Here is a 17,558-nt window from a genome sequence, read left to right as displayed (position 1 = left end):
TATTTTGAGGCCAAAGTCACACTACCTAGGCAGAGATGATAATACGTTATACTGAAGATGCCCTGAGATGGCTGAAACTTAACAACAGCCCAAAACCAGCCAAGCTCAAAAACAGCCAAGCCCAAGCTGGGCTGCAGCTGGTGTGCACAACAGCCACTCACATCCTCCTGCTGCAAGAAGCTCCTAGTCCAGGGATTTCACAGTTATTGGGCGCAGAGAGAAGGAATCAAGACTCTTTTAACCACGTAGCTGCATTACCAGACTGGCCTTATCTCTGAAATAACTCAGTGCCTGCAGAGGTATGGATAGTCATGGTTCAGGCCCTAGGTAGATAACAACGTTATGATTGTTTAATACTTTAAAACTTTATTTCTTTATTTAAAAAGACATAAAATTACTTTTAAAAATCTGTGTTACAATCTGTGATTAAGACTGGAGTATCAAGCACTGTAATAGCAAGTTTACCTCTATTCTGAGTATATTTGGAGTCTCGTATTCTCTGTAACAGAACTTTTTTGTTATTTTTCTTTGGATTTTTTCTTCCAAATGACAACGGCTTCTTTTGCTGCTCAGGGTAGATTAACAGAGCAGCACAACTGTGACTTTGCAAAGCAGATAAAGTGCCCCTTCCCCTGCATAGCATTAGGGAGTTTGCCATTTACACCAGGTTTAAGAAACAGTCTTGTTTCTATTTTGTATAAGAAATGTCATACTGTGATATTGAGAAAATGAATATTTGACAAAATTGTTTGCAGTTAAAGTTTGGCAGTCTGGCAATTCCTGTGCACGGAGATTGGTAAGCAGCCACTGGTTTGGCTTTGCTGAGTTAGTGCTGTGTGGTTCTGAAAAACATCCTGAAGATGATAAATAAATTTTGTGGTTTGTATTCTCTCTGAGTGTTCTTCCTGATACAGCTTTTCTCTTATAACCTTCTTTACATTCAACACAAACTTATAATCCTTTTACAGAATTGAAAAGGAAGAGGAAATTGATTTACTTCAGTGTCATGTGGAAAGCATCTAATTTGTGTTAAGTGTTCCCTTTTTGTGTGGTTTTTAAGACTTAGTGGTTTCCTTTGCCCTCATAATGTGTTGCTTAACCAGATAGGACTGGCTATTAACTCATGCAGGCTTGCTAGATTTTAGTTGGTAAAAGATACTGCCCTCTGAATAAACTTTAAAAAAGAACAAGACTGAATACAAGTGAAATGCAAAATATGTGGTTGCTGATGTGAAGTTGCTGCTATTCAACTAAGTCAAAATTCCAGAAGCAAAAAAACAGGGACTTGCCCGACACAGGTGCTAACAGTGTTTGCCACAGCTGCCAGAAAGCAAGATGCTGTTTTCCGTTCTGTCCTACCAAGAAATATCTGTATATGTGATGTCTGCTTGATATGGCTGATGTTCAGAGGCATAGCAGTACTTGTTGGTACTTGCTGGGCAACGGGAATGCTCAGCTTAGGTTGTAAAAGTGTGAAGAGCATTAAAGGCCTCCCTGCATAAACATATTGCTAGGGCGTGCAAGTCTGGCAGCAGTATTCTGGGCAAGCAGCAGAAGAGGCTAAGGAAGATACGATCATCTTTAGAAAAAGATGTATTTCAGGAAATGATTAAGCAATTATAAGTTAAGCAATGACAGATGCAGAGAAAAGCTTAGTTTCTTACCATCCTGTGAAGTTATACAAGATGCTGGAAAGCAGCACAGCAATTAGCAGCTTGATAGGAAGTAAGAATAAGTTGTAGTAACAGCAAAGTGTGCATTAACCTGGTGCTGTTGGGTTTTTGTTTCCCAAAATCAACTTGGGAAGCTCTTCTGTGGACACCTAGCAGTCTGTTTGGGAAATAGTTTTGTGACCTGAAAATTGAGGCGTAATTCAGGTGCTTAAATATCTACTGCCTTGTGCTACCCACAGTGGGTGTGTGCAACTGGAAGACACAGCACAGGGCATGCAGAGCCCAGGCCCCTTCTGGAGGCTACCCTTGTGCCTGAAACACCATGGGACACTCAGAGCTCTCGCTAGCGACTTACCTCTGTAGATGACTTAACAATTCTTAATTTTTACATGCAAGAAAGTAGCTCATGTTTGGCTGGTGAGCAGATCAGAGCCTGGCAGGGACAACTCCGGTCCCTGGTGAGTGGTGTTTGGAAAGACCTCACTGCAGCGGGGAGATGGGCAGGAAGGTGAAGAAGAGGTCTCAGGGTCTGGTCTTTACCTGAGGAGATGGGGGGGAAGCAGCAGTGCTGCTCGAGGTTCCTGCCCTCAGTGACACCTGCTCTGCCTTCTGGCTGGAAGAAAGGAGCTCTGGCACTGAGCTGAAACACGGGCTCGACCGCTCACTACTAAGTGAAACTCTTGCTTGAGTTTCCTACATCAGCCCTCCTGTCTTCAGGCCAACTTACTAGAAGATTAATGGCAGTGTGTTTATCTGAGGAGGACCGGTTCTTCAAGGCACTCTGGCTGAGGACAGTGGGCATATCCTCAGGGGTCCCAAACAGCCAAACTTCTGTTGCAGCCTGTGTAATGAAGACAGTGTAACCAGCACAGGGATGGTGCTAAGCCCTGTCTCAGAGGGAAGGCCTTGGATGAAGCACAGCTGGCCTCCTAGCCAAGGCCTCCCGCTCCCGCTGGGCAGATGTGGCACCGTATGGAGGTCGTGGCAAGGTCGCACCGTTGGGATTTGTGGGAGAGGTTCCAGCAATCCGCTTTTTCCCAGCGACGTGTAATCTCTCAAGTTTGCAAAAGAAGAATTACGCTGAATTGCAACCTAGGCAAAACCAAGGAAGGAAACACTTCAAAGATTTCCTTCTTTATAACATCCTCCGTTCCTGAGGACTTTTATCCTGCAGTCATCGAGTCCTTTGTGTTCCTTCGTGATGCTGGGGGTGCCAAACAGCCAAGGTGTTTAAACAAACACATGGTTCAGTCCACTTCTGTTCAGAAGCTTGTGCCCCATCCAACAGCTGCAGATCTGGCCTGATGATTCACACATTCCTGGCTCCAGCTTTTGGATTACTGCTCCCTTTGTAGCCCCTTTTTTTATTATTTTTTTGAATGCAGCTATATACCCTGGAAGAAAAATTAAGGGCTTCCTGTTGAACAACATCCAGTTCAAGATCTGCATGGACTCTGCTCTGCCTGTTTGTGAGGGTGTCCAGCAGACTCTGCCTGCCCCGGGCTGCTGCCCTCTGGAGCCGAGACAGCAGCAGCTGGGGGCAGACAGAGCCTGCAGGGGCCGGAGAAAAGTTATGGAGCCTTTAAGGGCCACAGAAGAGACCGTGTATTCCAGCTGCTTCCCAGCTGAATGCAAACTCGCTTCTTCCAGTTTTCTGCGGTTTCATACCCATATACACATGCAGTTAGCTCGGCTAGCTAACATGGTTTGGTATTGCACCAGTAAATAGAGCAGGAAAGGGCTGTGGTGACATGAAATTAAAGTCTTTTCTGACTGTTGAAAAATATTTCAGGAACTTGTTGTGTTTTTCAAAGTGCATTTAAACAGAAAGATAAGGGATTAGAGAGGCAGCCTTATAGGCTTTGCATTTCAGAAGCTGAAATAAGAGCTTTATGACAAAATATATTTAAATTATTTTAAAATTTATTTAAAAGTACCCCTTACATAGTCTTCGAGAGAACCTAGTTTCTGTATTTACTCAGATCACTTAAGTGGAGGTGGTTGTACTGCACACCTGGTTACAGCTGAAATAATATGTCTAAATACTTTAGTAGGAACAGTCCTCAGATGTTAAAGAAAATATTGTAAGATGGCACATTTGATAGATGAAAATTAGTGTGAATGTCACAAATGCAAATTTAAGACTTTTAAAAGATTTAATCTCTATAGCTTAAACAGAACTTTTCACAGCAGCCCCTTTTGTCTCTCAGGGAAGGAATTAAAAATTTAATGTTCATTTCAAGCCTGAAAGTGTTTTGTGTAAAGATGGTTCTTTCTTGGAATTCAGAATTTTTGCCATGCTTTTGATTTCCATTCTCCAATTTTCTGTATCATTACTAATTGCTCTTTTCAGTTTGTTGCCCCTGGAACTGGAACGTTTCTTTAAACTTTCTTTAAAAGGAAGAATATTTGCTTTCTTAAGGCATCCTTATTTTTTTATCCTGCTCATTTGTCAAGTTCAAGTGCTGACTGTAGCAGCAGGGATACTGTTAAAGATTTTCTTTCCATCAAATGCAGGTAGTTCTGCCATGGTGCTGTGAGGGTTAATCCTGCAGACACACTCCAGTATCCATGCTGAGTTTCCAGTGGAACAGAATTGAGTCATGTTTATTTCTGAGAATCTAGACAATTTAGCATGCAAATACTGGAATAATTTTAAATACATTAAAAACTTTGCAAAACAGTTTGATAATAAAATATTACCATTTTCATAAGAAGTAATTGGATTTAGTATTTTCTCAGTAAACAGCAAGTGACTCTTCCAATTTTTCTTAACAGGAAAGAAAGAAAATCTGGCCTTCTCATTGAACATTATATTTACATCAGATTTGCACTTAAAAATAACTCAGTAGGATTTCATTTTATAACCAGGATGTGGAGGAACTTTTTAACAGTTCCTAGGCTTAGTTATAGATACCAATACTGCATGTTTGGGAGTCTGAACTGCTGAACCCCATAGGTAATCCCTTGTCACAACCTGTTATCATTGAAGTTATTGGTGGGCCTGAATCAAATATTTGTTACTGTCAGACTGAATACTGCTTGAAGACAGTACCTAGGGGGCCAGCCAAGAACAAGGGCTGTTCTGCTCAGTATTGTTCAAATGGAAGTAACAAGGTCCCTAAACAAAGGAATCTGAAAGAATTTGCATAGTTGGAAGATGCCAATCACTTAAGAATTAATGAAAAGGATGTAAAGTGGCCAACAAGGTCTTGATGAGATATTTTTTTCTTTAAAGAATGTCAGGGTGAGTTCTTAGTAAGGAATAGCTAAGCACGGAGATGGAGAGATGAAGCAAGGAAGAACAAAGGTGTTTAAAAGGAATGGTACCTGAGGCAAATGAAATTAAAATGAGGGAAGGGATGATATGGAAGCAGGTGAGAAGAAAAAAACAAGTTAAATGAAAGAAGGCCCAGAATTTAAAGTGAAACACAGGATATGGATATGTATGGATATGTGAAACACGTATGGATGTTCTAAGGATCAGAGGGTCCCTGCTGCTTCAGTGTGCCCCTTTGGCTGTGGGGTGTTTTCTGTTCGTTGCTTTTTCCTTGTCTCTGCTTCTTGGGACTCGTTCCTTTTTCCGTTGGTGGCTTGTGGTGAGAGAAGTGCCATCATGAAACCTGAGTAACACCCTTGGAGGTCAAGCTGTGCCAAAATGCACTGGAAGGGTGTTGTGATGATGGCTGAAAGTGATGATCTAGCCACTTCTAGTGGTTAACTTCTGGACTCAAGATCTAATTTTCTCCAAAGTAAGAAACTTATGCCATGAGAACTATTCTTCCTTTTTTTTTTTTTTCCTTCTTAAAAATACTGCTCTCTTGAAAAAGAAGCTTAAAAAAAGCTTCTGATAAGTATTTAAATATATCTATTAGTCCCAGTAGTGGTGTGATATTTAGTTGAAAAACTAGTATAAATATTTCTACTACTTTTTTCAATGCTTAGGTTTTCTTTCTCTTTAATAATCTTGCTGAACATAAGAAGAATTTTTAATTTAATTTCACAAATTTTATGTTGATAGGCAAACTTTGGACCAGAAGTATGAAGGTTGCTTACAATATACTACATAAATTAGGCACAAAACAAGAACCAATGGTACGACCTGGAGACAGGGTGAGTATCTTAATATTTTCAGAATTACTAATTCAGATGCTACATTGACAAATAGAAAATTAGGTATTTGGGGTGCTCAGAGGAAATTAATTAAGTGAAACGTTGCGGGGGGAGTGTGAAATCTGCCATTTACTCAGAAAAAGACTGATCATTCAGACAAATGTTTTGAACTGCATAATAAATAACTTGGGGGGTGGTACTTGATGAATAGTAAATTGAAGCTGTGGCAACATCAACAATGAACAATTCCATGGAAAACGATTTTTGGATATAGAGCAGCAGTCTGTTTAGCAAAATCTTGCTTATGGAGCCTGGCCGTGTCCTGTGGGTAAAAAACTTACTATTGACTTAGTAGTTGTTGAGAGGGTAGAAACAAGAGAAGCATTGTGGAGGACAAAGATAAGCAAAATAATTACATTTTGGCAGCCAGTTAAATAAATAAATTACACGGACTGGTAAGATGGAGAATATTTCCATTCCTGGATCCTGACTCTAATGCAACTACTGCTAGAGGCTGAATCCAGGTGAGTGGATAAAGTCCACAGAGGGCAAGGGTTACTGAGGTGGCACTTCAAGTTGTTAAATGAAGACAAGAACATCCTGTGGCTTTGCTACTGATGTGCTTACAAACCTACCACTTCCACTGTTAAGGCTGGCCGAGCCCACTACCACTTTTCTCTGCCAGAGTGTGTATAGAAATTTCCACAGATCCCATTCATGGTTGGCTTTTGAGCCCTGGAATGGAGATTCCAGAACAAATTTGTCAGAAATGCAAATTTTAGTCCTGCCTTAGTGCTTAGAGTTGTGAGGATGGGATTAAGTTCTCCTCCCCCAGGGTCTGATAGCAATTCTTAGTCTGTGGGTTCCTTTGGTCACCTTGTGCCACACATGAGAACTCTGTCTGTTTCCATTACACATTTCTTAGGGCTTCTCAAAAATGAAAGCATGCAATCTCTCCCTGTCTATTGTGTGTTAAATGCCCATCTTCATATTCATTTACTACAGCAGCCACTGGCATCTTCTAGCATTAAGAAAGGATTTGTGGATAATTCAGGCTGAAAGCTGGAAGTTTAGCTAGTACAGGATATATAAAGAACAAATTGCAGCTCTTCTAAAGTAAGTCCACCTAGATTACAGTGAAACATGTTTATTGCTGAGTGCTGAAAGCATACGCTTTGCATTGTAAAAACGTCTTGCCTGGTATCCCCATGTAACAGAAGCATAATCATTCCATAGAAGCAACTGCATCTTAAAAGATGAGGTCTTAGTGTACTTCTGATGTTCTAGGATGTTATTCTGGCTGTTATCCCCCTGTTGTAATAACATAAAAGCTTTCTGACCTCTTTGAAGATAGCTTTTTTGTTCTAGGTAATGTGTTTTGTGCGACAACAGTAACAGGTCCTTTTTAAATACTAAATGGAATAAAGACATATATTTTTGGTCTTTTCTAAATGAGAGCATAATTGTTTCCTTATGTTCATGTTTTATAAAATTCAGAAAGGCCTTTTCCCCTTTAAAAGCATCTTCTACCTATATAGTCTCTATTTTTCATTACTACAATTACAACGCTCCTTAGGTTCTTTGCCTGAGCCAAAAAAAAAAAAAGATGAATGTGTCTGCATTTGATTCCCTGTTTCTGGTATTATAGAAGCAAATGACAAACTGCATTTGCCTGTTCTAGTTACTTCAGAAATTTAACCTTGAGTCACCCCAGACAGCTGCCTGGAAATTAAGCATGCCCTCTGAAAGATCTACTAGATAACCAGATTCGCATCTGGTAATATAAAGTCTGTATTTTTTTATCCTTCAGCATTATCCCTTTTTGCTTTTACACACATTATTTATTTATTTGGTACAGGTCTGTTAGTGATGAATGGTTTTTGGAGGGGAAGTTAATGCCTCATTCCCACTGGACTTCAGTGAGATTTTTTTCACCTCTGTCAGCTCCTTTGCAAAGATTCCCAGCCAAACCTTCACTGTGTGTATGTAAACAAAGACCAACACAAAGACCAACAATCCTCAAAGCATCTTTTGGGGTCTTTCAACATCTTTCAGATGTTTGCTGGGCTCAGCAAACTCTGCCATCTCAGTGCACCTAGCAAAATCCTTTCCATTTCCCCCGAGGCTATTTATGGGGTGTGCATGAAGAATACATACAGTAAGCTCTGCACAGCCGTCTGCAGCAGTTGGATTGTTGCACGTGCAAACGTACAGACAAAGTAGCAGTGTATTTTCTCTGAAGTATCTCTAAACAGTTCTGAAGTTACACGCTTCAGCTTAAAACCAGAGATATTTTAGACTCAGGCAAGGTTGGTTAGATTTTTTATAGTTTGAAAAAATCAAGTTCATCTATGGGAGGTGACTATCTTTGAAGTCATATGAAATAACTGGAAACACTTCTGATTTCCAGTAACTGAATCTTGGAGCTTATTTGAAATCATGATTTTACTTCAAGAGATTGAAACACAGAACTCCTATGGATGTCAAATCAGTCAAAACTCAAGAGTTACTAAATAGTTTCAGCAAATTTTAAGGTGGTGTAATAATACACCCTGATCCTGTGTGCAAACCCAAAGGAATTAGGTTTGAAGTCAATCTCCATGACTTTTGCATGCCACTTCAGCTGACCGTGCTGGATAGTTACCAGCTGCATCACAGCTGTGTAAGACATGAACTGAGAATGTGCATCTGACCGAACCCAAACAAAACTGTAGGCAGGATCTAGCCACTGAGGTAATTCACCAGTAGGTGAGAGCAGTAGTGTTCCCTGCCCTTGCAAGGAGAGTAATGGATTCTCCAAATTGCTGGATCCTTACAGAGGTTGTGCACACTCACCTCTCCTTCCCCTTTGCCTCTGTGAGGATCTAAGACCTTGTCTGTCATACTCACAGAAGTCAGCTGAAGTTACCTGCACAGTTCAGCATGTTGGGGTGGAAGGGCATTCAGTGAGCATACACATGATTTACTATGATCTTTTATCTTTTCTTGGCATTCTTTTATCTAAATAGTTCCCTAGCCCTAAAGCTGTGAAGTTTAACAAATCAAGGCCTAGGTTGACATGCTGTATGGCCAGCTCTGGATGTGTCGTCTGCTTCTCTAGATACCAGCTGTTTGTGTTCAGTAAATACCCAGAAACTTCTACACTTGGACAACAGTCCGATCCTAAAATGAAGCTGTTGTATGAGGCAAAACATAGGGAGACAAAACATAATGTGTTAATGATTGACCTAATGGCATAGTAAGTCTGGGTAATCTGAATTGGTCACAGATCCACTTTGTTTCTGGTAACTTCAAGCCAATTATTAGATTAGTATGTAAAATTGTATTAATTCCACTTACATGGTTATTTAACATCTGTAAAGCAATCAGTAAATTGAGAACCAGATGAAAGGTATTGTCAATGTAGGAAACAATGCAGCATGAAAATACTTAACAACATCATAAGGAAAAATGTTCACAAAAGTAATAATCTAACAGAATAAACTCCTCCTGATTCCTCATTCATCTGTCTTTAGGTATTTGAATAGTTATCATAGAAATGTTTTGGTAATTGTCTGTCTCCAAAAGGAAGCATGGAAACTCTAATTACCATTATCTGAGAACTGGGATAAACCAATTTTAACACATGTATCTTTGTTTCAGGTAACACTTGTATTTCCTAACAACGATCCTGCTGCTTTCATGGTAGCATTTTATGGCTGCCTGCTTGCGGAAGTTGTCCCCGTTCCTATTGAAGTGCCGCTTACAAGAAAGGTAGGGAGCTGAATTTCTTCTCTACACTTCGTTTTTAAACGGTCAGAACAAATCACGACTTAACATAGCTTTCAAGTATATTCTTGTGGTTAGCTACCTCTGAATCTAAGGATACAAAGATAGTGCCGTGTGGTGAGTTATATATAGTTCCTTATTTTCTGTGATGGAAAATCTGATTATGTGCTTGCAATTTCAGCAAATGCAGGTCCATCTGGGAAAGGAGAGGAAAATTTTCCAAGAAAACAGCTCTGCCAATCCTAGATGGGTTATCTTTGTAGCCTCTCAAAGCATTTTGGTGTTGGCCACTGACAAAGTATCATTGGCAACAACTGCTGATTACTCACCTGTCCCTGCAACCCAAGCTATGTTACAATGCCACTAGTGCTGTGTATGATACTTCAAAGCGGTTAGGAAATGTCTTCTCCCATGTCTATATGTGGACATGTATTCTGAAGGTTCTGTCACCATGGCTGTCTCTGCCAAGGGTGGCACTTGAACAATTTAAGTTTAGGAATCGTTGCTGCAGAACATATATTTGTAGAAAAAACTGACCATTTCTAATTAAAAGCCTTTCACATCCAGTGTTGGTTCAGAGATTTAGCCATGTATCCCAGGGTGGTGTTAGTAGACAGAGCAATTCCAACCAGAGGGCAATGAAGGGAGAAGGTTCAGTGATGTGGATGAGCCACAGCTGGGAAGCTTACACTGATGGTGCTGAACTTGCATTTTTTTTCCTGAGGATTTATGCCTTGAAGGCTGTAAATACAGCAAAATTTATTTATCGGTTGCATATTCCTTTTGCCATATCACAGAATTTTACCATGGCTGGCTGGCCAAATGCCAGTCATAAGGATCTCCCAGATATCCCCTTATATAATCCCTTCTATATTAACTAGCATTAATAATTCCTTGCTTTAATTATTTGCCCTGGAACTGTCCACACAAGGTGTGTACTTTAATCCTTACAAGCTTTCTTTTTAAAAGAAAATTATTATTGAAAACATTGACTGGAGCCATGAGTGTTTCCAAAGAAAGGGTTGGGGAAATGTCTTGTTCTCATTTTCAATTGTCAAGGGCTTTTCTTTGGAATGCCCTGGTGTCACAGCACCCTGGGGCAGGAGCTCGAATGAAAAATGAAAATGAAAAACAATTTTCTGAGCGTTCATAAAGTCTTTGAGGTTTATACATCTCACATAGCAATTTAACATCTAAAAATATCTGAAGATGCCTTCCTAAATGAACGTGTTTGAACCTTCCTCATCTCTTGAGAAGCTGACTTGATCTCATTCTTTCTCCATGATGTTCACATGTGCCCTGGCCATATCTGTGGTGAGCCCTTGCTGTGGTGAAACCAGAAGCTAGCAGGTAGAGAAGTGGTGGTAGCTGGAGAAAGTGTTTCTTTGCTGAACTGGTGAAGAAGTAGACAGAGATGGGGGGTAGGGAGTGGATCAGACAGCAAAAGACCATGATCCAGCTGAGCACATGCCATGGTAGCTGAGCAGAAGGAAGCGGGGAACCAAGGGAAGGTGGAGACAGGAGGTGCCCCAGATTAGCTGGCCAAAACTGGAGGTGCAGGTGAGCAAGAAAGGCTATGCAAGGAGAGAAATGGGACCTCAACTAGTCTACCTGCCTTGGGGAGTAGAGTTATGCTATTCTATTTGTGAAATGTTGTATTTGAGAGCACTGAGATATGGACATGACTAGAATGAGGATAATGATTTTAACAGAAGTACAGTGAATTTGCTTTTGCGTATGAGTACAGCACCTTGAGATAGTCTGAGGCAGGTGCATAATGTGGTTCATTATTTCAATATAAATAAGAGATTTTAAATGCATCAACAAAAAAGGTGAGCAGATTATACACATTTTAAGATCATACAGGGTGCCCAGATGGGTAAGTCTACTTTGATTCTACAACAGAAAGGAGCAACATGGCTTTCAGGGATAAAAAAATGTAATATCTTTCCCTGTTACTATTTTCCAAGGTTTAATGACATTCTCAAGTGCATGAATAGGTGTAAATTTTATTTATTTTTGAACTTCTAATGCTACATCCATCCAGTAAACTATAAAATACAGCTGTCCAAGTAAATACTCTTGGATGTTTATTTTTTTAATATTATGTGTGTATGTATGGATATATACATATACACTTACACATATACACATACACATATACACATACACATATACACATGCATATGTATATATTTATATAGAGGAGTATCTGCAGATTTAAACAGTTGAACTGTTGCCAGGATCATTCCATAATGTTTAAAAATCAAATTAATAAAACAATTGCAGAGATGTCAGCTGTACAGTTAAAAAAACAACAGGATATAAATAAAACTTTGCAATCTCACAGCATATGCTATTGCAAATATTTTTGCATTTGTTTATATGGAATGAGAACTGGAGTGGAAACAATGAGATTAAAATCATGGTCTGAGTAGTCCCAGGAGGAATACCTCTGCTTGGTCAAATGGCAGTGGATTGCTTCTGGCATCCATGGGAAGATGTCATTCATGTCATTACACAATGGCCTAGACTGTTCTTTTATGCTCTCTCATTATTTACTCTCTTTCTGACATGCTTCAATACATTCTGGCAGTGGACATTTTTTGGTTTGCTTTTTAGAAGACAGAGATGTGAACTAACAGAGACACCAACAATTATATCACAGGCTAATACAGACTTAGAGAATAACAAGCTGATACAGTATGAGCTATTTCAGGGAGTTATATTATGATCACATTTTTAACATTAAAAATTTGCATTATCAATTTTAATACTTTTCTGCATTTTCAGAATGATGAGTTTTTTCACAGCTCTGTGCAAATGTTTTGTGCCTGGCAAGTTAAAAATTGAGCAGTAATATTTGCAGCCAGATAGACTTTTGACTTACATATTACTCTGCAGACATCCATATCCATGTGGAAGTCAAGGCTTTTGCTTCACCAGCCCATAGTTTTTGGGTACATCACTTTTCTTTGTAGCATAACTGTCATGTTTTTAAGATTTTGGCAGTTTTTTGCCAGGTCATTTTTACGTGAGAGTCCATCTCTCCTTGCTCCTTTGTGTTGACAGAATACCTAGAGTTAGTTTTATTTCACTTAAGGACTTGGGGAGACCTGTCTAACATGGCATCTGGAATGGACTGACTGAATACCCAGCAACCACACAGCATTCTCCCATTTAGGGTTTTTGTCCTAGAACACTTCCTGGCGTTCAGCAAAAACCTGGAAATTGGTGTTCACATCAGCTCTTTAGACTTTGGAAATCAGAAGTAAAACTAAGAAATCCCAGTTTTTTTCTTAAGTACATCAAAACTAACTCTTTATTCTGGAAGGATAAACAGCATGTTTAATTTTTCCTTTTTTATCTGCATTAATATCACTGAAATACCTATATAATGAACACTCCCCAAAATTTTTAAAACTAATCTTCATCCCTTGGATTATGGTCTATGTTCTTTAAGAATGATGTCCCTCTTTCCAAATATTTTGTGTTTCCCAAACATTAGCAAATAGTGTCTTCTATATGACATATCTTTATTCACAGCTGCTGCTTTTGTTAATCTTGTCTGAAGCTGTAGTATTACAGATTGTTTCATTGTATATGTGATATGATGTGAATTGCAAACTATGTATCATATAGAAGGTGCCATCAAAGTAGATGATGCGGGATTTTCAACGTGTCAGGCTCTAGTTCAAACAGCAATTTATTATTTCCCTTATGAAAAGATTGGAAAATATGCTTTTGATTTCTTTTTCTTTAGATTTTGTAGGTTAATGTTTTTTTGATGAGTGTCGTGAAAAGTATTATTATTATTCTGATACAGTCAGGGGAGCTAATCAGTTTTAATCTTAAAGTAACATTTTTGTCCTCCAAGCACATTCATAGTTGTGCTCAATTACATGCCGTGAACATACGAACAAAACAATCCCACGTAGATCTTTATGGCCTCCTTTTCATGGGTGGTGAGTATTTGTAGCAGGGTATGACATGAAAACATGTAATCATGTATTTCTCAGTCAAAACACTTTCCTAGCCTGTTAGGTGTAACACTGTGTGTGCTTCCAGCAAGCATTCCTGTGCTCTTCCAGAAGCTGGCTCTGACAGTGAGATTGGAAGAATGTACCTGTGTATTGTCATGGGAAATCTGCAGATACCCTCTCCAGGACACCTGAGGTTTTTTTAAAGGATGTTTCATACAGGGTAAAAACTGTTTTCAGGAGTTAAATCCTGAAAAGTTAGGTTATTAAAACTTTTTTTAACAGTGGCCAGAGAGATACAGGCCTGGGGAAGTGTGGCTGGAGAGCTGCCCAGCAGAGAAGGACCATGGGGTTCTCATTGACAAGGGGCTGAACATGAGCCAGCAGTGTGCCCAGGTGGCCAAGAAAGCCAATGGCATCCTGGCTTGTGTTAGAAATAGTGTGACCAGCAGAAGTAGAGAGGTGATTGTCCCCCTGTACTCAGCACTAGTGAGACCACACCTGGAGTATTGTGTCCAGTTTTGGGAACCTCACTCAATTCAAGAGAGATGTCGAGGTGCTGGACTGAATACAGAGGAGGGCAACGAAGCTGGTGAAGGGCCCAGAGAATAAATCCTATGAAGAACATTTGAAGGAGATGGGAATGTTTAGTTTGAGAAAGAGGAGGCTGAGGGGAGACCCCATCAGCTTCTACAACTACCTGAAAAGTCATTGTAGAGAGGTTGGTGCTGGTCTCTTCTCACAGGTAGTTAGTGATAGAACAAGGGGGAATGGCTTCAAGCTGCAACAGGGTAGATTTAGAATGGATATTAGGAAAGAATAGAAAGAGTGGTCAGTCACTAGAATAGGCTGCCCAGGGCGGTGGTGGAGTCGCCATCCCTGGATGTGTTTAAGGGTCGTTTGGATGTGGTGTTGGTGGATATGGTTTAGGGGAGAACTTTGTAGAGTAGGGATGATGGTTGGACTCAGTGATCCCAAGGGTCTTTTTCAACCTGAATGGTTCTATGATTGTTTGATTCTGTATCTCTTTAAAGACAGATAAATTGTGCCGGTCTTGTCTTCCATTTGAAGGCAGAATTGTATTCCAAAGGAAATACACTTTGACACCTTTCCTCATGTTTCAAGGACTGAGATAAAATTAGCTTTGTTTCCTATGAGCTTTAGTCATCCTTGGGCTGTCGTGTGCTAGAAACACTTGAGCTCTACATACTTTTGAACATCTTTTGAGAATGCATCTCTTCACTGGATTTAAAATAGACATAAAATATTATATGTTTTCTTTACACTGACATAGTCTTCCAGTCCCCCCAAAGAATGCAAGTGCCCTCAGCCCCTCACATGCCCCTGATGCACCCAGCTGGACCCCTGTAACCCTGTGCCCATCCTTCCCTCTTCATACACTTCAGCAGCTGGGCACTGAGGTCTTTGCTCAGTTGGTCACAGTGAATCTCAGATCCTTTAAAGTCTACATTCTCTTGTTATGTTTTCGAATTTAGGAAATAGTAGTTTCCTAGAGAGCATATCACATTCCATGCAGTGTCCCCTGCCAAAAATAACCATTTTCGTTGTCTTGCTTTCATTTAAGGCTTTCAGACATTAAAACTCCTCGTAGATGCAGATTTCACATGCAAATTACAGCCTGATACCAAAGCTCTGTCTGAGGAGACAGATGATTTCTTCATCTTAAAGCTAGTTATGAAGATTGCATCTGCTCTATGTTTAATGTTTATTATGGTCTTTGATATCTGTGTTTTTAAAAATAGAGGGTTTCCTTGATGCCTTTTCAGTTTTGGTTCAGAATGGTTGATGCTTGGCCTTTGCATCTGATGATTGCCCTATTTGTTTTTTACCAGCAAATTTTTGTTAGGATTGGGGCAAATGGAGCTCAAAATGAGCATTGTAACAGAAAACAAGATTAGTTCAGCTTGCGATGCTTTGCCACATAATTCTCATTTTGAAAGCAGTCTGGGATTTGCAAGTGGACAGGATTAACCTTTATCAGGCCAACCTTTGCACAGGCTGTCTCTTCCTTCCTTCCTTATTAGATAAGGACATGCGCTCTCACTCACAGACAAAGGATCATAATTGTTTTCCTTCACACAGATACTCTCACAAAGCCTTATAAAAATGACATTAACAGCATGCTGAAATGCAACCACACGTGGGATTTTTTTTATCTTGACAATGAATTATCACTCTCTGCAGCAGGAAGAAGACAATCTGCCTCCAGGTACTGGTGAAAACCTTTAGGGAACTTTTAATAAAAGCCTTTAGAGAACCTTGAATGGCTACCTACAGCAGAGAGGATTTCCAGCTCGCTTCATCTGAAAGATTGATCTCTCTAGGTGTGTAGCTATGCAGACCTGATTTTTTGTACCTCAGCAAGTGCTGTGCCTTCAAGAAACGTAAAATGATAGTTCCAAAGTCAGCAATTGGTCTCAAACCTCTTGCTACAGTACTATCTTTTGCCTTCCACCTGCATTATGTGTCATTTCAAACTGTGAATTATGGAGGATTTAACAATGAGCATCACTGGCAAGTCTCTCCCCATCTGCGGTTGGGACTGTGTTGGTTGAGTTGTTTCACCTGGTCTCCCCTGGCTCCCTGAGGTTTTTTCTATCCTCACAAAATTCAGCAAAATAAAGTGTTTCTGGCAAGTAGGATGTTAGCAAAGTAGCAGATTAGCATAAATTAATGAAATAGCAAATAACACTGCTGACAAAACAGTGTGTCCTGAAAATCTATTCCATTGAAGGGCAGTAGAATTATTTCACGTAGGGGAGGAGGATGATTTTTCAGCAGCAGATGACTTGGTTTCAATTTTTTCTGCTTACAGAGCAGTTTTCAGCATTGCAGACATTCATTTTACATTACTCAAAAGGGATGCCAATAGCTTGTCTCTGAAATCTGAAATAATCAATCCTTTTAAAGTCAGTAGTCTTTTTCCTGGCCCACATGGAAGCTTTTTGACTGCTTCATGCAAATAGCTGCATTTTCAACTCAAGCCTCATTTTTCAAACTTAGAACTTTTACCCAAAGTCCTCACTGCTCTGGCCCTCTCATGCTGAGACATGAGGAGCAGAAGAGTGCCATGTTTAGATGCGTGGCAGTGTAGGTAAGGTTGTGATGTTGCTGTGGCATGTATAAGGCTCTCAACTTGAGATGGCTTCAGATCTTCCACCTCCTGGCTGTCAGTTCAGTAGCTCAACACTACTTGAGTAGTTAGAAACAACTGCTTTTGTGAGGCAGCAGGTATCACAGGAAGACCTGCGTGGGGGCAAGGGATCTCCTGTGGTAGAGTTGTGTCACATAATTGTTCAGCTGTTCTGTCCTATCAAAAGAAATAATTATCTGAACAGGAAAGAATGGAGTAAAGATTTTAATGCTATCCATGATGGGGCTGTCCTGATATAAAACAGTCTGTTAGAAACTGAGACGTGAGTCGATTGTATTAAGTCATCTATACATTATTTTCTCTGCTATTGTGTGAGCTACTACAAAGGGAATTAATATTTATGTGGACATGCTCTAAACTGGTTGATATGGCACTAAGTGGAGCCCTAGTAATTCTTTCTTGCGTTATCTAAAAAGCTCAAACTGTTAATTCAAGTTTCATTTTCCTTGTTGTTTTGCTATGACAAGCTTGGCACATCATTTCTTAACTGGTACACCACCTAGGGCCATGATATGCTGATGCTCTAAGTTCCACACTCTCTGCTGGTTTACTTATGTTACATTTCTCCATGGAATTTATTAGGTTTGTTTCTGATTATATAAAGTCCTGCATTAAATGGAATCTGAAGGCTTGAGAATCAGCATTTTTTTGGTACAGCAGTGAAACACTGCTAGCAGTCTTTTATAGGACATACAATTACAACTTGTTGGCTTTTTTTAATTTAAGATTGGGAGTGATGCAGTTGCTGCATTCAGTTATGAAATTTATGTGTAATTTTGTTTAATTGGTCGCTAGAGGTTCATACATATACATACAATGGTAACAATTAGATTTAATTCAATGGGAAAT

At 39.8% G+C, this 17,558-nt stretch overlaps 1 protein-coding gene across 5 annotated transcripts in view; it reads left to right on the top strand.

The window, feature by feature from the left end:
* Positions 1–17,558, top strand: part of DIP2C (disco interacting protein 2 homolog C) — a 321,779-nt gene that overhangs the window by 214,531 nt on the left and 89,690 nt on the right. For all 5 annotated transcript variants that reach the window (XM_051612589.1, XM_051612588.1, XM_051612586.1 and 2 more), the window contains 2 exons: positions 5,695–5,786; positions 9,429–9,539. In XM_051612589.1, the coding sequence (XP_051468549.1) occupies positions 5,695–5,786; positions 9,429–9,539 (203 nt within the window). The remainder of the gene's footprint in view (positions 1–5,694; positions 5,787–9,428; positions 9,540–17,558) is intronic.

This window comes from Apus apus, chromosome 2 (genome assembly GCF_020740795.1).
Source record: "Apus apus isolate bApuApu2 chromosome 2, bApuApu2.pri.cur, whole genome shotgun sequence".
Lineage (NCBI taxonomy): Eukaryota > Metazoa > Chordata > Aves > Apodiformes > Apodidae > Apus > Apus apus.
This window is presented reverse-complemented; position numbering and strand designations above follow the sequence as displayed.